This window comes from Carica papaya, chromosome 9, assembly GCF_054855325.1.
Source record: "Carica papaya isolate Zhongbai chromosome 9, ASM5485532v1, whole genome shotgun sequence".
Lineage (NCBI taxonomy): Eukaryota > Viridiplantae > Streptophyta > Magnoliopsida > Brassicales > Caricaceae > Carica > Carica papaya.
Window position 1 is genome coordinate 462,024 of NC_142317.1, and position 20,720 is coordinate 482,743.

The window sequence follows — 20,720 nt, forward strand, 5'->3', positions numbered from 1 at the left end:
AGCTAATTGTATTTCAATGGTGGGTCCAGAAAAAAGAGAAGAGACTGTTAGGAGGATATTTTTTTTTTTTCTTTCTTTCTTTCTCATGGGTTGGCTTGGTGTCGTTATGGTCCTACAAGCCTAAAGCTAAACCAGCACTCCACATGTTTGAGTTATCAGGTAGGTCGGAGTTGATCTCCAACTTAAATTTCTATGGAAATTAACTGTTCAATATATATATATATACATATGTATACACAATCAACAAAACTATATATATATATATATATATGATAATATATATTGTATTGTTTGAGGGGGAAGAAGATCCTCATTTACATCTCGTATCTATGGAGATAAATGCTGATGTAGAGAGAGTCCTGTAGCATGCAAATGCTTTGTCAAGCTGGCTTCTCATAATAACGACATGATTTATGGGTCAGTAGTATATTACATTAACTATATGTATACACGCACACACAGATACACACAGATGCATGCTATGGTGGGAGCTGATTTTTTTATGTGTATATAATTATTATTCTTTGTGGGTGATGAGCCCGGAAACTTTCTGGGTTCACCAGAGCCCAGCTGCTCAATTCTGCTGAAAAAAGACACAGGCTTTCTTGGATCTTTAACAAAATTTTCGATTTTTCAGTATATAACCAAATCGTAATTCTAATCGGCCCAAAGAAGCTTTTTAAGGGTAGAAGGAATTAGACGACCGAGCCCAACACGGAGCTCACCTGTTCATCTTTGGTCTGCGACAAAGAACAGGCTTGTGGGAGATTGCTATGTCATTTTCCAATTCCGCACTCATAATATCTGTGTGTCTCGCCTTCCGCTGAGGATAATCGTGGGCTTGAAACGGCGTGAAATGTGCTATCAATAATCCAGGTTAACACTGTTATAATACCTTCAGATCACGGCCATGGCGTCACCAATTTCAGCTTCTGTTTCTCTGTGTTGTTCCCCGTCCACAAGCACAAAATCAACCATCTGCCTGGTTCCCTACTCCAAAGCCTCAAAATTTCACGTCTCTCCATGGTTTTCCCAACTGGGTTCTGCTCAGTTCTCTTCATATAGTGGGCTGAGACATCTGGGTATTTCGATCTCTCCGAAATCTCTAAAATTAGGTACTCTACTCATCTGGGGTTCATTTGTTTTTGCTAGTTTTTGTCCGCTTCTTTTGGAGTTCAATTATGTTTTGTGCTTAATGGTTTCGTCATCTTACTGTTTGATGAAATGTATTGCAGAGAGGAAGAGAAGGTGTAGAGGTAAGGTGGTTCATGCTTCTCTTTTTGGGGTTGGAGCTCCTGAGGCGCTGGTGATTGGGGTAGTCGCTTTATTGGTGTTTGGTCCTAAAGGTCTTGCTGAGGTGAGTCTGCTGGACACGGCTGATGCTAAGTTGCTAATTACTCTTAGCTTATTCTGACTTAATACTTTGTACTTTCTGTCATTGGCTGCTTAATAAGAAATTCTAAGCACTATAAGGCTATGTTTGGAGGGGAATTCTTTTGCAAATAAGCCTTTAATAGGGCTTATACAAATTATGAAGCGGAATTAGAATAATAGGTGTCAAATTTCATTAAACTCAATGAAACCCTATGCTAGTTGGATTTCGTTGGACATGTCCAAGCAAGTGTAACGGGTATAATCAAACAGATTATATGTGTGAGGTTGTAAAAGAACCAAAAACAAAATATTGTATGTTTTAAGGAAGGGAAGGTTCCCAAAGAGTTAAGGATTAATCCTCTTAGAACGAAGTTTCTTTCAGACCTTTCAACCAATCGATGTGACCCCAAAGAGCAGCTTTTGCTAACACTCGAGTAGTTTCTTGAAAACTTGCTTGGAATATAAAACTTTTTGAGTATTAAAATACCGCCATTTGGTCTGGATAGGACTTCATGGTGCTTTTGTAGAATGCTTTTGGTAATTAGTCGAAAAACGAAATTTATTGGACTTCCATTTATTTGGAAATTGGCTTATTGAAATTGGGGGTCTTCAGGGATGAGTTTGTGTCGCACAGAGTTGAGAACATTTCTTTCTCGTTCTTATTTTGGAAATAATATGAGGGTGTGCCTAGAAGATTGGAAATTCCTCTGATATGCTATGGCAGAAGCTAAAGATGTCGATCATCATGAATTGTAAGAACAGATTGTTTTTCGTTTGCCCGTAGATTGCCATATACTCACCCATTAAACTGTACAAGATATCTTTAGTGAGTTTTATTGGGAGATATGATTTATGTCCCTTGCTTCCTTTTCCTTTTAAAGTCAACAGTATCTAACTTCTGTAGTAATGAATTTATATACATTTGGAATTAGTTGAACAAACTGCTCAATACACAAAAGATTACTGCCCTCAGTAACCACCATTCTAGAGATCTCAAACTTAAGAAGTGAAACGGCAGCTAGACAGCCTTATCTATCGGCCTGAAGTATATTGATTACCTTATTTGCAGTAATAATGGGTAAGATCACGGTTGTCCATAGCTGCCCAATCCAGATAAGAAGTCTAACAGCCACTGGATACCATTATCTATTGCTCTGCATTACTTCGGTCAACATTCTGGTCAACTTATTTAAGTTGTAATAGACATGTTTCATTGCTCGGAACATGTATTTCTGCTTCTATTTTTAGAAGGGCTGCAAATGGTAACCCAAGTAATCGAGAAGACGATGTTGGTATTGCTGTAAGCAAAACCCGGAAAATGGATTTGACTACAGTATTTATACTTAAATGCGCACATAGTTAAGAGTTCAAATTTATCATGTTAGTGTCTGTTGGTATGTTTCATAGAAGTTGTCTGAATGCAGGTTGCACGAAACCTGGGAAAAACTCTGCGAGCATTCCAGCCTACCATTAGAGAATTACAAGTTGGTGCACGAAACCATTAGTTTTATTCATGTTTTTTTTTTTACTTTTTTGAAAGTTTAAGATATTATTATGGCTGCATCAATTGTCAGGACGTTTCAAGAGAATTCAAGAGCACCCTTGAGCGGGAAATTGGTCTTGATGAACTTTCAACACCGAGTTCATACCGCTCCAACGCAACGAACATTCCTTCACCAATCTCCTCATCACCTGCTAGCAGTGAGAATCCGGGGAATGTAGCCGACCCCAGTGAGTATTAAGTATTTCCTACTACATTCTTGTTTAAAATCTATTAGAATCCTTGTATTTTTCTTGCTCTGTATTTAAACGTTAATCACATTTTGGATTGATCGAAAACAATACATTAAGCTCTTGCTCTTGTATTCCGTTTCTTGCTAGTTCCTCCATTTCCTAATCCTACTACCCTGTAGTGTGATGTTTTTCTTAGCACGGGCTGTGTTAAGGTTTATATTCGAATTATCATTTAACAAGTCAGGTGTTATATAATCTATGTTACATATTCTTGATCTGTAATGTTTCCGTTACTTAATATGACTGGTGATTTGTCTTAATTTATAGTCATTCTTAATTAATATTGTCAAGGACATGCCTTAAACGCCGTGACTCTTCTATACTTGCAGATGGTGCTCTATCCCCAGAAGACAAAGCTTACACCAGCGAGGCGTACCTAAAGATCACAGAAGAGCAGCTCAAGGCATCGGCTGCTCTACAGTTGGACCCAACTTCCACTTCCGGAGAAAGCCAGCTTAAACCAGAAACTCAGCCTCAAGGTTAATTATTCTTTGAAAACTCTGTTTCTTTTTTGGTCTTTGATCTTACTCATTTTTTATCTACAAATTGGTAACAGCAACAGATCAAGAAACTGCCTCTGCAACCCCTCAAACTCAAACACAAGTGTCTGACAGCAAGACATGAACTTGTGCTGTCAGAGGAATGTTATATCATTTCTCGATGGCCCCGCTAGATGTAGTTGGAACTTCCAGAAAGGATTCTTGGAGGAAAACAGAGAGAGAATCATTAGAAATTCATTAAAAAATACGTACATGCATATATGTGTATTTTATTTCCGTTGCAATAGAACTACTGAAATTTTGGAATTATATGAAATCTTTTCTCCCCCACTTTGCCTTCTGGGGTTTTTGTTAAGTCCTCCATTGGTAAACCTTGTTTGCAGCTGTAAGAAAATTTCATAGCAGGTTCCAGTTCATAATATTTAAGAAACAGTTTTTAGAAAAACATAATCTAAGGAGCTTACAGTTAATATTATGAATTAAAATTGAAACAATAACAGAGCTCACATTTCATGTCACTGTAAACTAGAAGTTCATCCATGGAACACGGACAGAAGTTTCCGACCATGAGCAACATCGCACAAATATTTCTCATCATCGGAACTACCGTACAAATCTTTAAATCATTATTATTGATCCAGATGCAACCCAGTTACCACAACAATCAAACCTCCATGAGAAACTCCTTATCATTCTCCAGCCTCTCCATGGCGGAAGCTTCCAAGGTGATCTCCACGTCAATGCTCCTCCCTCCACTCTTCCCCTGGTACAGATACACCATCCCATCAAACCTGTTGTTGGATCCGCTCCTCACACTCTCCGGCTTCCCGAAACCGAAATCCACATCGTACACCTTAAACCTCGGCGAGCTTCCGACCGCCACGCAGTTCACGCCGGCGTCCTTGAACTGGAAAACCTTCGGCGACTGCTCCCACTCCTTGTTCCGTGCGTCGATTGCCTTCGCGTCGTGCGCGTCGATCGCTTTCTGTATCAGCAACGCGCCGAACTCCGGCGGGTTCGCCGACAGGAGGCCCGCTGCGGTTACGGTGAAGATGGCTTGTATAAGGTTGCCGAAGTAGGTCTCCGGCATTGGCGGTTCCACGCGCTTCCGGCAGTCGGCAAAGACGGTGAAGACCGTGTAGTCTTCCGGCCTCAGGTTGCGCGCGTGCGTGACGTGGCGCCAAACGTGAACGGCGAGTGATTGGAACGTGGAAAATGGCTTTGCGCCGTCCGGTGGAGGGTTTGCGTTGACCGTTGACTTTATCTTATCGACGGCGGATTCTGGGAACCGGAAGACCTTCTCCCGCAGCTTAGGCTCCTGCTGTTTGGCTTCGCCGTTAGATTCGGCGCCGGCCGCCACCGGGTCTGGGGGCAGGGAGAGGTCGAGCTTCATGCGCGTGTCCCGCACTTTCGTCCGTTCGAGGAACGGTTGGGCCGAGATTGACGGTGAGCCCGTGCAGATCTGAGCCCACGAGCTCATAAAGTGCCACGTGGCAGTCCCGTCCAAGATCGCGTGATTGAACGCCAATCCCATAGCCAGTCCATCCTTCAGCTTTGTTAACTGACCAAAGGAACAATAAACGGTTATTGGGCCGATGGGCCCGGTCGGATTCATTTTGGGCCTTAAATGGGCCCCATTTTGTAAATTCGCTATTTGAATTTATGTCGGAGAGAAATAGCTAGCAACCCTATTTAATTTAAGAAAACAATAATAACTTATATATATATGTATATATGTATTATCTTATTAATAAATATATAATTTTTAAATTAATTCCTGGTAAATTATAAATAAAAAGCTCTCTCAATAAATTAATTTCTGAAAAAGAAAAAGAAAAATTTACAATTTGATTACCTGGATTGCCAACAATGGCCGACGAAGGCCTTCCAAGTTCAAGATCCCATTATAAGGAATCAAGTCCTTCAGTGCACCGGTGCCCTCCTCCACCGTCAGATCACCAACACTGATCTCGTCAGCCACCGCCTCGGACACCTCCACGCCGTCCATCTCATCATCGTACTCAACCCTAAACACGCCTTCATCGTCTTTCCCTAATCTCCCCGCCAGCTGATAAAAGTCCTCCAACACCACCTTCAGCCCTTCTTTAAGCTTCTCCACATTCTCCTTAAACTCATCCTGCCCGCCCCCATAAATCAACAGCTTCTGGTTATAGTAAAACGCAACGTACGGGAGATCAAACGTCACTAGCTGACACTCGTTCTTCCCTATCGTCTTGCTCGGTCTCACGTGGGTTTTGCTCGTAATCTTCACCTTCGTCACTTTATCAGCCTCTTCCGCCATTGTTGCTGATCTCAGGAACCTTTAAGCTTGAAGAACAGACCTTTGTCTGGGACGATTTTTAGAGTGGGTACATGAGTTTTTGTTGTCAAAGAAATAAGTGTACTTATAAAGCCGTGTGCTTTGTCTACAGTTGGGGTGCATTAATGGAGATTAGAGGAAGCAGTTGTGACGCCATTAATGCTTTTTTCTTCTTCGTGGTCATCAGTGCAGGGGTGGTGCGTTAAGAGTCCCTTCAGTCTCTTAATTAGTGTTGTTGCAGGTTGTAGTAAATGTCAACATAAATAATTAACACCTCACGATTTGTGCTTTTCGAAAGTTCGTTGTGCTTTAGGAGTTGTACTTTAAGCTTTAGATGTTTGCACGTTCAATTTCTTTTTCTGTCATATATATAAAATATAATGTATACTCGCCATGAAAATTACAGAGAGAAAAGAGCTCGCTCCTTTTGACCATAGGCGCAAAGACAGGTAGAAAACAAAGAAAGACTGTGAATTGCAAAGTTTTTATCTCTGGAATAAAGACGTATACATAAACATACATACACATATAAATACATATTACTTTGAGATTATCTGAAAATAACATTTGGGTCGACCCGGATCCAGAATTTGTTTAACAACCAGATTTCTAGCTCTATTAATAGTCATGAAGCACAGATATAGAAGCTCTTCCAGCTCATCAAGCTGTTGGCTGAAGCTAGCATCACTTTTCTTCAGCTGGCGCGCCATTTCATAACTGGCTTGAAGCCGATCATCCATTTTCTGAAGCCAAAATCTACCCATAGTTCGCATGCGCTCTAGCTCGTCATCAAGCCGAGCCGCAAGCCGACTTATTATATCAAGATCTCTGTTCAATATATACGTCCCTTTTGCAGCTGCGTCGAGTTGAGCCGAAGACCTGGCTAGCTTTTTCACCGAAGCCAGCTCAAGCGAAGCCACCAAAAAACCAGGTCCAGCCACTAGCACAGCCAATGCATGAGTGGCAACAATAGCCGTTACCGAAGCCGCTAAGGCAATAACAAAAAGACCCGAGCCGTGTTTTAAGCTATTCATGAGCCGAAACTTGGCTTGAATCTTATCACGCTTTGACTCGAGCCGTTTAAGCAAGTTTGAACATCTGGCTTGAATAATCTGAACTCGGCACGGAGATGGAGCCGTTGAAGCGAACGGGTGTTTCGAATTGAGAAATTCGGTTAATTGGGTCATTAGACCCGAAATATGGTTTTCGGGTAATTCCGTAGATATTTCTAATGATTGGATTGTCTTTTGGAGTGATCGATATTTGACACGTGTACGGTCAATATCTTTCAACAATGAGCCGCACAGGAGAGAAGCATTTGAAGTTTCGGAGAAATAATCGGATAAGAGAGGGCGCGTGGCGGGTTGGATCTTGGCCAATTTGAGAATTCGGGTAACCATTTGTTGATCCGGATCCAACAAATGCTCGGCGAAAAGTCGATACGACGGAAGCCGAGCTGCAGTAGTTGGTGTGCACGTGGCATAATCTCTATAGAGAAGTGCAACGACACGTGCCCAAAAATTATTGTACGATTCCGTTCGAAACGCATTGGTATATTCTTCTCGAACATCCACATCTTCTACTTCTCCGTTAGAACATTCATCGATTGATCCTACACAAGTAATTTTAAATAATTCATATATATATATTAATCGTAATACAATAAAAATAACTTTTAACGTACGAAAATATAATTAAACAACATTTTACCATAACACGAAATAAATTTTTTTATACGGGTGCCAACTCTATTGCTCATTTTATCTCGTCTAATTCCAATATCAACACTGTAAAAAAAAAAAAAAAACCCAAGTATATGATTTCGTAAGTAAAAATTGGTAAATATATATATATATATGTGCATATACACATTGATATTCACCTGAATTTGATCTTCAACGAACACAAATTTTTTTTGTAGCATATGAAAATGGAAATGAATTTAAGGGTGTGCCATAACTTGTGGTCTATATAGCGTTATAGACCTTGTAGTGGAAGGGAAGGTAACGCGTAGCTTTGGATACTTACAAGACATGCAAAATGTTTCCTTCACATTATCGCCGCCCAATCATGTGTATATATATGTGTGGTGTATATTAATTCTTTGTTTTTATTATTTTTTATTATATATAGTATTTTCTTTAATGCTTTATATGTATACGTACATATATATATATATATTGGTATTTTCTAGTTCCATCTTTATATATATTATTTATTATTATTAGTGTAAATATAGTTATATTAATAAATACAATATATTATATTAAAAATATAATTATATTAATAAAATAATTAAGTCATATTTGAGATACATAATTCAAAAACTCGACATAGTTTGAAAAAAAAATTTAAAAAATACAAATCTACTCAAAATGTTCAGATTCACTCTTTATAAAAATAAATCGAGTTTGAATTTGATAAAACATGTCTCGTCTATGTTCTATTATCATCTCTAGTAGAAATATTATAATTGGTTTAATTTTTAACTATTTAATTTTTTTATTTAATTAAATAAAAATTATTTATGGTACTACTAATAAATTTTGAAGGACGTTTTACACTCGGATTGGCGACTTACCCATTCAGTGACTTTGGCACTGGACGTTCCCAAAACAAAATTGGTACTATCGGGTTGGGTGAATTCAATAATAGACGTCTGGTGGCATTCCAGCATTATTTTTCCTTTCAGAACCTATTCGAAAGAGAATGCAATACTTTTTAGTCGTGAATATCTGAATAGGGCGAACCGTCCCGTAGATATTTTTGCTTCGAAATAAAATAATTAGAATTAGGGTTAGTCAACTGGAATGTGTATTATCTATATAGGAGATCTTCCAATTGAGAAGAAGAGAAATGTCTATCTATTTTATTTAGTTATTCAGTTAAATAAATGATTCGTTATTAGAACAGATAGCAACAACTATTTCATCCGACATGCATATTTTTAATTTTCCGATGGATTTACATCTTTCATTAATATAAATTTTTTGATGTAGTGAGTAATAGCTCTGGTTGTTGGCTGTTCAAGAATGATTGTTTAGATTAAATAATTAAATATTAAAATAAAATCACAAATTAATTTTACTAATAATTACATAATTGCTTATGCAAACCAATTAATATTTGTTTTTTTATTTTTAAAAAATTAAGAAAAAAAATTAAATTAAAAAATCTCAATTTTTTTTTTAAAAAATAATAAAATTCCAATTATATTTTTAGCAATAATTATTTTATTTCCATAAAGGATAAAAATGGGCCTAACAATATATTATTCATACACAGTATGAGCCCGTATATTAGCGAGACTTGGGCTTTTAGTCTCGCAACGGAGCATTTCGGACCTGCGAGAAGCTCGACGGCGCCGCTGGCTCGTCGACGGGGCGGACGTCATGTCAGTCAGTGTCGTCGTCTTCTCCGGCGCGGAAAATGTCGACGCAGAGAACTCATCGTCATGGATAGGGCGCGGCAAGTGGATCGTTAAGACCTCGTCTCAGGCGGGAGACGTGTCGTCCTCCTCGTCGACCTCGGTGGAGCATTGTTCTTGGGATCCACTCAGACGACGGCGTACAGTCTGAGCTTGCGGACTCTCTGTTGCGCCCGTCGCTGTTCTTGAGGTATTTGGCCGAGGATATGGAAACATCCATTTCACAGCGAGAAGCAGCTGTGGAGGTAAGAACTGATTCTGCGAATATACTCGTGGAATAACGAATTTATTTCGTCCGAAAATTAATGCTTAATTTTTGAAAATTTGACTTCGTTTTGGCATTATTAAAGGAAATGAATCAATTGTTTGCTTTGTTTTTGGAAACTGAAAAATTTATTTCATTCTTAGACTTATTTTATCATATCGCCAATCACCGATATTCATACCTTTTCAAATGATACGCGAAATCATAAGAGATTCTGTTGAAACCTGAGAGAAGAAATAAAAGAAATGAGCTAAAGATGATAACAAAACGAATCTGTCTCGAAGTAAATTTCAGAGTAACGAGTGCGGGCTTTCTCAAGGTTGGGAAAGAGCATGGATTGTATTGTTTTTACATGTCGTACATTTGTCCAGCGATCATAAAATTCAAACTGATTCTTGCCATTGGAATTGGTTAATTTTATCACCTGTTTGTTTACTACCAAGAATTTTGGCAAGTTGTTTTAGTCCCGATGTTCAGCATTACTGGAAGCCTTAGTAGTCTTGGTTTTAATTAGTTTCACTTGCTTCATGCATGATTTTTCTCTGTTAGTAAACTGACTGTGCCTCGTCCCATAATTAATCATACAAAATAATGTTTTCAACTTCAGTGTCGAGGCCAATTTCCTTGAGGATAATTGATAAATTGCCTCAGTGAGCACTTCCTCTGCTAGTTTTTCAAGCCTAGAATCATCACTTTTAAGTAGTAAGAAAAGATAGTCTTTCGAGGCAGGAGATTTATAATGGATAGATCTAGTTTCTTCACTTTCTTTTGTTTCCTTGTGTTGTTGTCTATGTTGGAGAGATCATTTGCCAATGACAGAATTACTCCAAACCAACCCTTAAGTGATGGAGAAACGCTAGTCTCCCCCACACAAAAGTTTGTGTTAGGTTTCTTTTCTCCTCCTAACTCGCTGAACAGGTACCTCGGAGTATGGTACCAGAAGTGTCCTCGCTCAGTTGTTTGGGTTGCGAATAGAGATCAAGCAATTAACAATACAAGTGGTATTTTTTCCATAAGCAAAATCGGGAACCTGGTTCTTCTCGATGGAGCGAAGAATGTTATTTGGTCTGCAAATCTTTCCAGGCTCGAAGAGAATCCAATTGCTCAGATTCTGGATTCCGGAAACTTTATCATCTGTGGAAATACTAGTAGGAATCCATATCTTTGGCAGAGCTTTGATTACCCATCAGACACGTTACTGCCTGGAATGAAGCTGGGATGGGATTTAAATACTAAACATGAAAAATTCCTGACGTCATGGAGAAGTCCTGATGATCCCTCTCCTGGAGATTTTACTTACAGGCTTAACATTGATGTTTTGCCTGAATTGGTTGTCAGCAACGGGTCAATTAGAAATTTCAGGTCTGGGCCATGGGATGGAGACAAGTTTGCTGGTGTTTCAGCAGTTCCCAACTTTATTTTTAGACCTACTATGGTATCTACTCAGGATGAGATTTATTACATGTATGAATCCATTAGTGACACCTTGGTTATACATCTAACCTTGAACGGAACGGGTTTTACAAAAAGAATGATACTTGATATGGAAGAAGAACGTTGGCATAGTTGGTACACTATGCCATTCGATCGCTGCGATAGTTATAATTATTGTGGTGCCAACAGTGTTTGCAGTATTAGCAAAGAAAAAGCCTGTAACTGCTTGAACGGGTTTGTGGAGAAACCTGAGGTTCACAAATGTGCAAGGGTATCAGAAGTAGATTGCAAAGCAGAAGGAGAGTTCACGAGACTTGCAGGAGTGAAGTTGCCAGACCTGTTGCAGGTTCAGTTGAAGAATAGTTTAGACCTGCAAGAATGTAAAGAAGAATGCTTGAATAACTGTTCATGTACGGCGTATGCTAAGTCAAATTTACCTGACAAAAAGGGTTGTTTGCTGTGGTATGGCGACCTGATTGATATGAGGGAGGTCTCAGATGAGTACAGGGGTCAAGAGATTTACATAAGAACCACTCCAAAGCAAGGTAAGCATATAACTCATTTTTTTAAATGCTATTTAATTGGGGGTAGCTGTACAAATTAGCCTGTCCATTTGACCCTTTTATTGGGTGTAATACGGGTCTTCTAGATGTGCATGAGTATGAAAATAATGTAATGTTCTGCTGGAATCTTGATGCATGCACCTCTTCTTTTGCACAAAAATGAAAGGTGTAGCCTATGGTAGCAGAAGGTGAAGAACTGATTCTGTTTTTTGCTGATTTTTTTTCTTTCGCAGGGCCAAACAATATCTATGATTGGGAGAAATTCATGAATTCTATCCTACTATATTCGGTCCTGCCATATTCACTCATTGCTGCAGGCAATCTGATTGTGGGCATTGTATTCTGCATTTTCTGGACGAAAAAGGGGAGAAAAGGTAAGCACAGTTGTCCATATCATGTTGTTTTTGTTTCTACAGAAGATACTTACGAGACTAAAAGAGATTGGATGATTAATTATTACCAGCCAAGCAAGTCAGGAATGTGGATTTGGATGTGACAGTATTTGATTTCACCACCATTCGCAAGGCCACAAACAATTTCTCTAATGAGAATATTATTGGAAAAGGCGGTTTTGGTCCTGTTTACAAGGTATTCGATATGACGAAATTTTAGTCCTGTTCAGATTGCAACTAAAACCCATAAAATAATATGCAGTTTATGGTTTCTGCTAAATCAACAACTTAGCACATGTTGCTTCTTCTGCGTGAACACAAGCAGGGGACTCTTTCAACAGGGCAAGAAGTGGCTGTGAAAAGGTTGGCAAAGGATTCGCAACAGGGCATCGAAGAATTTAGAGCTGAAATTGTTGCAATTGCCAAACTTCAACACAAGAATCTTGTTGCTCTTTTGGGTATCTGTGCAGCAAAAGATGAAAGAATGTTGATCTACGAGTTTATGCCCAACAAAAGTCTGCACCATTTCATCTTTGGTATAACTATTTCTATCCTTTAGTAGATAATTCTTCTCTTTTTGGCTAATTATTGCATTTAAATTGAAGTCCAGGCCTGTTCTTGCTCTTGGAAAATGCAAGACAAAAACAATAGCATAAAATATTAATGTCTAATTTCAAGATTCATTATAGTGGGAATTATGTGCAGATCAAAAAGGCAAAGCACTTCTGCCATGGCCAAAACGTTTTGATATTATCATGGGGATTGCCCGAGGACTTCTCTACCTACACCAAGACTCCAAACTCCCAATTATTCATCGGGATCTCAAAGCAAGTAATATTTTACTAGACAGTAACATGAATCCTAAAATTTCAGACTTTGGATTGGCTAGAACTTTCGAAGGTAACAATGAAGAAATGCAGACAACAAGAGTTGTTGGAACATAGTAAGTGATCCCAAAAATCTCCTACTACTGCATTCCAGTTGGACAGCTTAACTGGTATAACTAGTGCATGTTTTGTGTAAGAATTTTGGGGGCAATTGCATTTGAACTTAATTGGAGAGATCATGAATGTGAGAAACTCATGATTTGATACTTCTACTCAGTGGTTATATGTCACCGGAGTACGTGCTCGAGGGAACTTTTTCAGTAAAATCTGACATCTTTAGCTTGGGCGTGCTTATACTGGAGATTATTAGTGGAAAGAGGAATCCAGGATATAGTCATACTGCTCATCGCCAGCTGAACCTTCTGGGCCATGTAAGGAAGATACACACACACACACACACACACAACCCTTAGACTTCAATTGTGTTTCCCTTTCATTTTTCTTCTTAAGACATCTAAGCATATAAGCTGCAACTTTTTTTTTACACAGACATGGTTGCTGTGGAGAGACGCCGATCCCCTGGAAGTAATGGACAAATGCCTGAAAGCATCATGTGTTAGACATCAAGTACTTAGGTGTGTTCAAGTGGGACTACTGTGTGTCCAACAGTATCCAGAAAGCAGACCTCCAATGTCTTCTGTTGTTTTCATGTTGACGAGCGATGATGCAGGAACATTGCCTCAACCGGAACAACCCGGTTTCTTCTTTCAAAGAAGTTCTGCCTCTGTAGTTATGCTCGCACCGGGAAACGACGTAGCTAACGAAGGAACTTCCGCTCCTGTGGTTAATACAAAATCGAAAAGAGAAGAAGCCAATGGAGGAAGTTTCTCAACCTGTTAAACTCCTCGGAGGCAACGGTAGGAAATTCTGAAGTAGCAACACTTGCTGTTAATCCTTTACTTTACTCTCCTGTTAATCCTTACAGCATATAATACCCAATCCAAATGCATTTATTTTATTATCTTATTATAAGAAATCTTAATTTAAGATTAAAAATAAATAATTCAACATCCATCTACCCATATATCTCTTTTTTAAAATATTAAATTTTATTAAATACTCTGTAATTAAAAGAACAAAATTACAAAAAAGAAAAAAAAGCGAAATAAAGGGGTAGGGCCCATCAAGAGGCACACTCTTCTAGAAGTCATCACCATCATAGGCCAGATCCTCTTCAACCTTCTCCGCTGCTTCATCAGCAATGTGATCCTCCAACGCGTCAACGCCCTCCGCAATCGCGAGTCCACCCAACACTCCTGCAACCGCACCCACAGCCAATCCCGTCCCCATCCCTCCAAACTTGCTCTTCTTCTTCTCCTCCTCCTGCTGGTAACCATACCCGGTGCTCTGACCACCGTACGAACCCTGGCCGTAGCTCTGTTGACCGTAACCCGGTTGACCGTGGGGAGGTGCACTGTACCCGCCGTAAGGGTATCCACTGGGCGGCGCAGCCGTTTGGTAGTAAGGATTCGGTGGCGGCACGCCGTACGGCTGATCGTACTGGTAGTCTCTAGAACCAGCTGCTGGTGGTGGCACGCCGTACGGAGGTGCATGATACGGATCCGGCGCATAATAGCGCGGCTCCTTGATCATCACCTTGACATCGAGCTTTCCCTGAGGGCGACCGGAAGGACGCTTGAGCTTGAGCGTTCGGCTGCATCGCTCCCCGCGGCCGACTTCGTCGATGACTTCGCGGAGGTTGAGCCGAGCCGAGCCGATCAACGGCTTGGTATCCTCTTCTCGTCCGGCGTGAACGACATCGATGAAGAGGACGGTGTCGTCGTCGACGGGACCCGGCAAGGGGATAACCAGAGTGTCGTCCCAGACGGGAGACGTGTCGCCTTCTTCGTCCACCTTGGTGGAGCACTTGTTCTTGGGATCGACCCAAACGACGGCGTATGGGCGGGTCTTGCCGTTTCGCCAGTTGACGTTCTTGAGATCCTTGGCCGAGGAAATGGTTACCTCAACTTCGTAGCGAGACGCCATTGTTGGGAGAAAATGGGAATTTGAGTAAAAGCAACAGATCTCTATTGGTAAAATGCCTGGGGAAGATGTCGAGACTGGTGGGTATTTATAGGTAAAATGGTGGGTGGACTAGCAGTTTGAACAGTCGCCGGTGGTTAATAGTAGCCCATGGTTTTATGGATTTATTACCATTCATGTGTACATTTTTTCAGTGGAACAGGCAACAACAGGGAGATAAGGATGGAGGGGCATTTTGGTCAAATTCTATACATGGAAAGATGAAATAGCTTAGGGGCTAAGCATTGTCCATAAGTCAATATTTGACTGACACATGGCAGCTATTGATTCGGTAACACAGTCATCTCCGTACGAGCGTGCTGCACTGGATTGGAACGGGACTGTTCACGCGGGACGGGAAGTTTCGGAACGTAGAATTAGAAGACCTAACTAACATAATTGTTTCATTTTATATTTTAATCAGAAAATTTAAAAATAAAATTAAAAATATGTTTTTATTATTTTTATAAAAAAATATAAACTTATTTATATTATTACAATATCTAATTTGTTCCTGTCACATCAAAGCATATTAAAGTGAGGAATATTCCACGTAGGAAAACAGAAGTAAAGAATCATAGACGGCGTGAGATAGTACTACGCGGACTGAACACGCAGCTGATTATATATATATATATTTATTTATTTAAAAAAATCAGAGATATTACATAAAAATAAATATAAAATATGACGATCAAATTAAAAAAAAAAAATAGACACTAGATTTTAAGAAGTATCATAATTGAGAGGACAATTTAGTAATTTGACAGAAAACAAAAACCCTAAACCCTTGCCTGTTAAAAAACGAAGGAAGAAACCCTAAAGCCCTCGACTATAAGTAGCATACTTCTCCTTCTTCGCCTCACCGTTAGTCTTTCCGATAATCTTCCTCTCCTAGGTTCCTCTCCTTTAAGTAGTTTCGCAGAGATGAGACCCCCTCAGAGAGGTAAGCAAACGTTGAAGTTTTAGTTTCTTATTTTTGTTTTATTATTTCGTATGCTTCTTAGGTTTTACGGTTGTGCTCCATTTTCTCAGTGGCTTGTCTGCATATCTTCTTTTGCTGTTTTTTTTTTTTCTTTTTCCGTTTACTAGTATATGGAATATAAATTGCTTTAATAGTTACTGATATTAATGATTGCTATAGGCCGCGGTGGTGGTGGTGGGTTCAGGGGCAGAGGTGGTGGTGGTGTTGGTAGAGGTAGAGGAGGAGGTGGAAGAGGTGGCGACAGAGGGAGTGCCATGAAAGGCCGGGGTGGTGGCCGTGGAGGTCGCGATGGAGGAAGAGGTCGAGGCGGAGGACGTGGAGGAGGAATGAGGGGCGGAAACAAGGTCGTCATTGAGCCCCATAGACATGAAGGAGTTTTCATTGCTAAGGGGAAAGAAGATGCTCTTGTTACCAAAAATATGGTTCCTGGTGAAGCTGTCTACAATGAGAAGAGGATCTCCGTTCAGGTATTTTCTTTACATTTTAATTAAATATGTTTCAGCTTACCACACTTAAGTTTTTGAATTTGCATCAGTATGTATTGTATTTGTATAAACATATGTTTTCGGATGTAGTTTGAGTTCGTTTTTATGTTATTGATTGGTGTTTATAGATACCTGTAACTTACTTTGCGGAAGAATAATTGGGAATTGTTTTATATATAAAAAAATTAGTGTTTTGATTCAGAGTTTGCATAGAACTGATCGATGTATTGCATGCTGAGAAAATCATGATCATGGAATTGCTTTTTCTATGAGCAAAGAAATAACTATTTTTTTCTGAATTTAAAAGCATTTGATTATCTGATGTACTCGTAATTTCATATACAGAATGAAGATGGGACTAAAGTTGAATACAGAGTCTGGAATCCTTTCCGCTCTAAGTTGGCTGCTGCCATTGTTGGGGGTGTTGATAACATATGGATTGTAAGTTTCTTTCTCTTTTGTTTCCTATTTAAGCTATCGCATAAGCATGAGTATCGTAGTCTTTCAATGTTTTTCTCTTTCGCACTAAATATACTAACTTTTCGATTCCCTTTTTCTCTTAAAGAAACCTGGTGCCAAAGTGCTTTACCTTGGAGCTGCTTCTGGTACTACTGTCTCCCATGTGTCTGATGTTGTTGGCCCGGTAAGTGACAATTGATTGCTGTGTGATTTCGTTCTATTACATCTATATTGGACAAGTTGCTCACAAATGCTTTTGGTTTGGGTAGACTGGAGTGGTTTATGCAGTCGAATTTTCTCATAGAAGTGGTAGGGACTTGGTCAACATGGCTAAAAAGAGAACCAATGTTATTCCTATCATTGAGGATGCTAGACACCCTTCCAAGTACCGAATGCTTGTTGGAATGGTAGATGTGATATTTTCTGATGTTGCTCAGCCTGATCAGGTTTGCCTCTTCATAGTTTGGTTTATTGTTCTTCAAAGAAAATATGAATCTACTATGATTGGAAAATTTTCTTGTAAGTGCCTAAAAATGAAAGCTATATCTCTTGTGTAATTATTAGTGTGCTTCTTTTTACCTGCATATGATGAGATACTTGGATTCCCCTTCAAGACATCTTGGATGATGTTAATTCCAAGTTACTGATGCAGATAACTTGCCTAGTTTATTGGCCTCTAAAGTTTTCTCTACTCGAAGCAATTTTTACCCAGTTTTAAAATTTCCATTTCTGTTAGTAATGTGGCAATTGTAAAAATCATAATTTATAATACTTTTTGATGTTAAATGAATTTTTTTCCTCTCAAGTTTTTTATTATCTACATGTGATTGGTTTGGTTGTCTTCTCCAATTCTACTGAAATTAATTTTGATTTCGATCTGCATGTGAGGAAATACTTGGATTCCCCTTCAAGACAGTTTGGATGATGTGATTCCAGGTTTCTGATGCACCAATAAATTCTACTTCTCTTTGACTTCCATACAAGTTTTTCCTACTGTCTTAGTGGTAGGAGTAGCATAAGTCAGTGTCAATATTTTCTTGTGGGTGAAAGTTTTATTATATGCTAGATTCTAGTGCCACTTCGAGTTTTCCTTTATTTTTGTTACCCATTATTATTGAAGGTCGTAATAGCATCTTATGAAGGTCAAATGTTTTGCTTATTATCCCTTTTTTTTTTTCAAAATTATGTATTTTTTAAGGTTATTTTATTTTCTAGATTAAGATACTATGTGTTCTATTAATATTTGGCTTTCTAAGGGTTGATTACTGATGGTGATTTACGGGGTGGCATGGTGGCATGTATGTTATTTTTTTATATGTAAAGCAAAAGGATACTTGTATTCTGTCACGTAATTTGTATATGATTGTGAATTTTATTTTTTTGTTTTGAAAGTGGATAGTAACACTATATTTAAAAAAAAAAAAAAAGAAGTGGACAGTTATATCATATATTTGATATCTCTCATCTCTTGTTAAGGAAATATGTCAGTCTCTAGTGTTTTGTCCGCGAAAGTTTCAAGCTGCAGTTTTTCACTCTTCTGGTTTCTTAATGTTTCAGACTTGTAAATCTTTTCATTATTCACCGTTAATATTTGCTGTGCTCACCTTTGTGAGACAACCTGCTTTTGTTGACATTCTTTTATGCTAACCATGGAACCTAGTTTGCCTTCGTTTCAATTTTGAGGGGTTTCTGAATCTCATTGATTTGAATTTACCTGGCAGGCAAGAATTTTGGCACTTAATGCATCTTATTTTCTGAAAACTGGAGGGCATTTTGTGATCTCAATTAAGGTTAGTCCAACTCACTCCTAGTCAATTTTCATGCAGATTTTGATTTAATTGGATTGATAGTTTGGAGAAAGTTTGAAAATTTTGGTCTTCATTTTAAAAGGTTTCGGGGAACATGGTAAGGTGGTGTTTTGGTCTTCCAATGATTTGTTTCCTGCTACATGTAATTATGGTCTCCCAATGAGGCCGTGATAGTTAGTTTTTTTAGGTGAAGCTGATTTTCTTTGGTAGTTCTCATGTGCTATAGTTTGCTTCTCGTGAATTGGACGAAGCAAGTAGATGTAGATGTCAAAGCTTTTAATTATTTCTCCGTTGTTTCCATCTTTGTCAATCCTTTATCGAGTTAATTCTACAAATTAAACAATGTTTGCCTGAGTATTAACTCCCTTGGTTTGAAAATGATTTTCTTTTTCAACTGTTGTGATGTTTCACTGTTAGTTCTCTGATTTTCTTTTCATTTTCAATTACAATATATATTGTTGTGTGATAACTTCCTCAGCCTTTTGGGTTAAGATCAAGCATATATATTATTCTGTACAGACATATATTAAGTCTAGAAAATAATTATTCATATATTTTTGTTTAATTATTCCAGGCAAACTGTATAGATTCAACAGTTCCTGCGGAGGCTGTGTTCCAGAACGAAGTTAAGAAGCTGCAACAGGAACAGTTCAAGCCCGCAGAACAAGTCACCCTTGAACCATTTGAGCGAGACCATGCTTGTGTTGTCGGTGGCTACCGGATGCCGAAGAAACAGAAGGCTGCTGCTTAGGTTTTGTATGTATTTGGGTAGTTGTTATCTTGAGATGTATGATTAGTCGGACCCATTTAGGATTAATCAATCTTGATTTTGTCTGTGTAACTTTTCTTTTCAAGAATACTGGCAGAATTTATGAACTTGGAATGTGTGTGTTGCAATTATTGTCTACAACAGAGAGTTTCACCATATGTTGCTACTGTTTCGTTTCAGAGTTCAGTTTTCAGTTTTAAGTTCTGACAATGGATTGGTTTTAGTTGGTTTATACTCTAGTCTCAAATTAAACCAGTAAATTGCTAAAATTTCAAGAGCTGATGATCGATTTTCAATCCGCAACCGTAAGTAAATCACGGTTTATAATCACATTCAAATCAATCGGTGGCAAGATCCAAATAAACAACAGTTTAAAAACTCACGTTTCCACATACCTTCATCAGACATCACATCATGAATGAACGGCTGGTGATTATGCTGCGAAGTCTTCCTCCCGATGAAAATGGATCTCAAATTAAACCAGTAAATTGTTAGAATTTCAAGAACTGATGATCGATTTTCAATCCGCAACCGCAAGTAAATCCCGGTTTATAATCACATTCAATTCAATCGGTGGCAAGATCCAGATAAACAACAGTTTAAAAACTTGCATTTCCACTTACCTTCGTCAGACATAACATCATGAATGAATGGCTGGTGATTATGCTGCGAAGTCATCCTCTCGGCGAAAATGGAAGCTGGTAGCGTTCCTGCCCGGCGAAGAAACTTCCTTCTCCATGACATCAGTTAATGCACAGGTGAATTCCTTCTAGGTTCTCGCTCTGCATTTTTTAAGCCGCCGTTTTTATATTTTGGGTAGAAGGGATGAAACTTGAAGACGATGGCCTCTTACAGTAAGTAAATTGCCGTTGAGATTCTCGTAGGTATATTGAGTCAGTTGACAGTTCGACAAAAAAAACAATAAAAAAAAAATGAAGTAGATGTCAGAAGTGGGATTTGAACCCACGCTCTCTCACGAGAACCAGAACTTGAGTCTGGCGCCTTAGACCACTCGGCCATCCTGACCTTGTGGTCCAACGGCTTCGTTTAATTTAGATATTTTTGAAAATACAAAAATAATTATTGGAAAAATTAAGTATTTTCATAAAGGCACTAATTAAAATTTGATTTGTTAAAAGTTATTTTTAAAGAAATTAATAATTATTTTATTTTATTTTATTCTATATTTGGACTTAGTCGCGTGTAAATTATTTATCTATGATAAAAAATATTTTG

The 20,720-nt window shown here is 38.7% G+C and overlaps 6 protein-coding genes, 1 long non-coding RNA gene and 3 other non-coding genes across 12 annotated transcripts; 5 read left to right on the forward strand and 5 right to left on the reverse strand.

Moving 5' to 3' along the window:
* Positions 1-299: 299 nt before the first annotated feature.
* HCF106 (Bacterial sec-independent translocation protein mttA/Hcf106) lies at positions 300-4,023 on the forward strand. 2 transcript variants are annotated; one of them, XM_022036460.2, is made up of 7 exons: positions 300-417; positions 638-1,115; positions 1,236-1,357; positions 2,799-2,858; positions 2,949-3,105; positions 3,498-3,647; positions 3,731-4,023. In XM_022036460.2, the coding sequence occupies exons 2-7, from the start codon at positions 911-913 to the stop codon at positions 3,790-3,792; spliced, it is 756 nt and encodes a 251-aa protein (XP_021892152.1). In that variant the 5' UTR covers positions 300-417; positions 638-910; the 3' UTR covers positions 3,793-4,023. The 2 variants fall into 2 exon arrangements, with proteins under 2 accessions (XP_021892152.1, XP_021892151.1); XM_022036459.2 differs by having other exon boundaries at positions 306-417; positions 3,725-4,023.
* Positions 4,024-4,115: 92 nt separating this feature from the next.
* PEL3 (HXXXD-type acyl-transferase family protein) lies at positions 4,116-6,058 on the reverse strand. The gene is made up of 2 exons (XM_022036458.2): positions 5,524-6,058; positions 4,116-5,229 (listed from the first exon to the last, which is right to left on the reverse strand). The coding sequence occupies exons 1-2, from the start codon at positions 5,968-5,970 to the stop codon at positions 4,333-4,335; spliced, it is 1,344 nt and encodes a 447-aa protein (XP_021892150.2). The 5' UTR covers positions 5,971-6,058; the 3' UTR covers positions 4,116-4,332.
* A 330-nt stretch (positions 6,059-6,388) lies between these two features.
* On the reverse strand, positions 6,389-7,981 carry LOC110810268 (transmembrane protein, putative (DUF677)). 2 transcript variants are annotated; one of them, XM_022036374.2, is made up of 3 exons: positions 7,871-7,981; positions 7,699-7,775; positions 6,389-7,600 (listed from the first exon to the last, which is right to left on the reverse strand). In XM_022036374.2, the coding sequence occupies exons 2-3, from the start codon at positions 7,745-7,747 to the stop codon at positions 6,528-6,530; spliced, it is 1,122 nt and encodes a 373-aa protein (XP_021892066.1). In that variant the 5' UTR covers positions 7,748-7,775; positions 7,871-7,981; the 3' UTR covers positions 6,389-6,527. The 2 variants fall into 2 exon arrangements, with proteins under 2 accessions (XP_021892066.1, XP_088067694.1); XM_088211568.1 differs by lacking the exon at positions 7,699-7,775 and having other exon boundaries at positions 7,871-7,945.
* Positions 7,982-9,289: 1,308 nt separating this feature from the next.
* LOC110810267 (G-type lectin S-receptor-like serine/threonine-protein kinase At4g27290) lies at positions 9,290-13,916 on the forward strand. Its single transcript, XM_022036373.2, has 7 exons — positions 9,290-11,659; positions 11,911-12,051; positions 12,141-12,265; positions 12,395-12,605; positions 12,775-13,012; positions 13,174-13,327; positions 13,446-13,916. The coding sequence occupies exons 1-7, from the start codon at positions 10,420-10,422 to the stop codon at positions 13,794-13,796; spliced, it is 2,460 nt and encodes an 819-aa protein (XP_021892065.2). The 5' UTR covers positions 9,290-10,419; the 3' UTR covers positions 13,797-13,916.
* Positions 13,917-13,984: 68 nt separating this feature from the next.
* Positions 13,985-15,071, reverse strand: LOC110810269 (Calcium-dependent lipid-binding (CaLB domain) family protein). The gene has a single exon (XM_022036375.2). It carries the CDS (start codon positions 14,940-14,942, stop codon positions 14,097-14,099), a length of 846 nt encoding a protein of 281 aa, XP_021892067.1. The 5' UTR covers positions 14,943-15,071; the 3' UTR covers positions 13,985-14,096.
* A 695-nt stretch (positions 15,072-15,766) lies between these two features.
* On the forward strand, positions 15,767-19,642 carry LOC110810374 (rRNA 2'-O-methyltransferase fibrillarin 1-like). The gene is made up of 7 exons (XM_022036531.2): positions 15,767-15,924; positions 16,123-16,430; positions 16,794-16,889; positions 17,014-17,091; positions 17,177-17,353; positions 18,629-18,697; positions 19,290-19,642. The coding sequence occupies exons 1-7, from the start codon at positions 15,906-15,908 to the stop codon at positions 19,464-19,466; spliced, it is 924 nt and encodes a 307-aa protein (XP_021892223.1). The 5' UTR covers positions 15,767-15,905; the 3' UTR covers positions 19,467-19,642.
* LOC148239696 (small nucleolar RNA snoR60) lies at positions 17,487-17,558 on the forward strand. The gene has a single exon (XR_015816635.1). It is a non-coding gene; the product is annotated as a small nucleolar RNA snoR60 (small nucleolar RNA).
* Positions 17,785-17,855, forward strand: LOC148239697 (small nucleolar RNA snoR60). The gene has a single exon (XR_015816636.1). It is a non-coding gene; the product is annotated as a small nucleolar RNA snoR60 (small nucleolar RNA).
* Positions 19,643-19,773: 131 nt separating the features above from the next.
* Positions 19,774-20,480, reverse strand: LOC148239698 (uncharacterized). Its single transcript, XR_015816394.1, has 2 exons — positions 20,108-20,480; positions 19,774-19,953 (listed from the first exon to the last, which is right to left on the reverse strand). It is a non-coding gene; the product is annotated as an uncharacterized LOC148239698 (long non-coding RNA).
* On the reverse strand, positions 20,427-20,510 carry TRNAL-CAA (transfer RNA leucine (anticodon CAA)). The gene has a single exon. It is a non-coding gene; the product is annotated as a tRNA-Leu (tRNA).
* Between the last annotated feature and the right edge of the window lie 210 nt (positions 20,511-20,720).

Excerpts from the sequence above, each read along its gene's own strand:
- HCF106 (XM_022036459.2), top strand. The coding sequence starts at position 911 with ATGGCGTCACCAATTTCAGCTTCTGTTTCTCTGTGTTGTTCCCCGTCC. Across the intron at positions 3,106-3,497 it reads GGGGAATGTAGCCGACCCCA|ATGGTGCTCTATCCCCAGAA; the intron begins GTGAGTATTAAG and ends CTATACTTGCAG. Across the intron at positions 3,648-3,724 it reads ACCAGAAACTCAGCCTCAAG|CAACAGATCAAGAAACTGCC; the intron begins GTTAATTATTCT and ends AATTGGTAACAG.
- PEL3 (XM_022036458.2), bottom strand. The coding sequence starts at position 5,970 with ATGGCGGAAGAGGCTGATAAAGTGACGAAGGTGAAGATTACGAGCAAA. Across the intron at positions 5,230-5,523 it reads GGCCATTGTTGGCAATCCAG|TTAACAAAGCTGAAGGATGG; the intron begins GTAATCAAATTG and ends TCCTTTGGTCAG.
- LOC110810268 (XM_022036374.2), bottom strand. The coding sequence starts at position 7,747 with ATGAGCAATAGAGTTGGCACCCGTATAAAAAAATTTATTTCGTGTTAT. Across the intron at positions 7,601-7,698 it reads AAAATTTATTTCGTGTTATG|GATCAATCGATGAATGTTCT; the intron begins GTAAAATGTTGT and ends TTACTTGTGTAG.
- LOC110810267 (XM_022036373.2), top strand. The coding sequence starts at position 10,420 with ATGGATAGATCTAGTTTCTTCACTTTCTTTTGTTTCCTTGTGTTGTTG. Across the intron at positions 11,660-11,910 it reads AAGAACCACTCCAAAGCAAG|GGCCAAACAATATCTATGAT; the intron begins GTAAGCATATAA and ends TTTCTTTCGCAG. Across the intron at positions 12,606-12,774 it reads TCTGCACCATTTCATCTTTG|ATCAAAAAGGCAAAGCACTT; the intron begins GTATAACTATTT and ends AATTATGTGCAG.
- LOC110810269 (XM_022036375.2), bottom strand. The coding sequence starts at position 14,942 with ATGGCGTCTCGCTACGAAGTTGAGGTAACCATTTCCTCGGCCAAGGAT.
- LOC110810374 (XM_022036531.2), top strand. Across the intron at positions 16,431-16,793 it reads AGAAGAGGATCTCCGTTCAG|AATGAAGATGGGACTAAAGT; the intron begins GTATTTTCTTTA and ends TTTCATATACAG. Across the intron at positions 17,092-17,176 it reads TGTCTGATGTTGTTGGCCCG|ACTGGAGTGGTTTATGCAGT; the intron begins GTAAGTGACAAT and ends TGGTTTGGGTAG.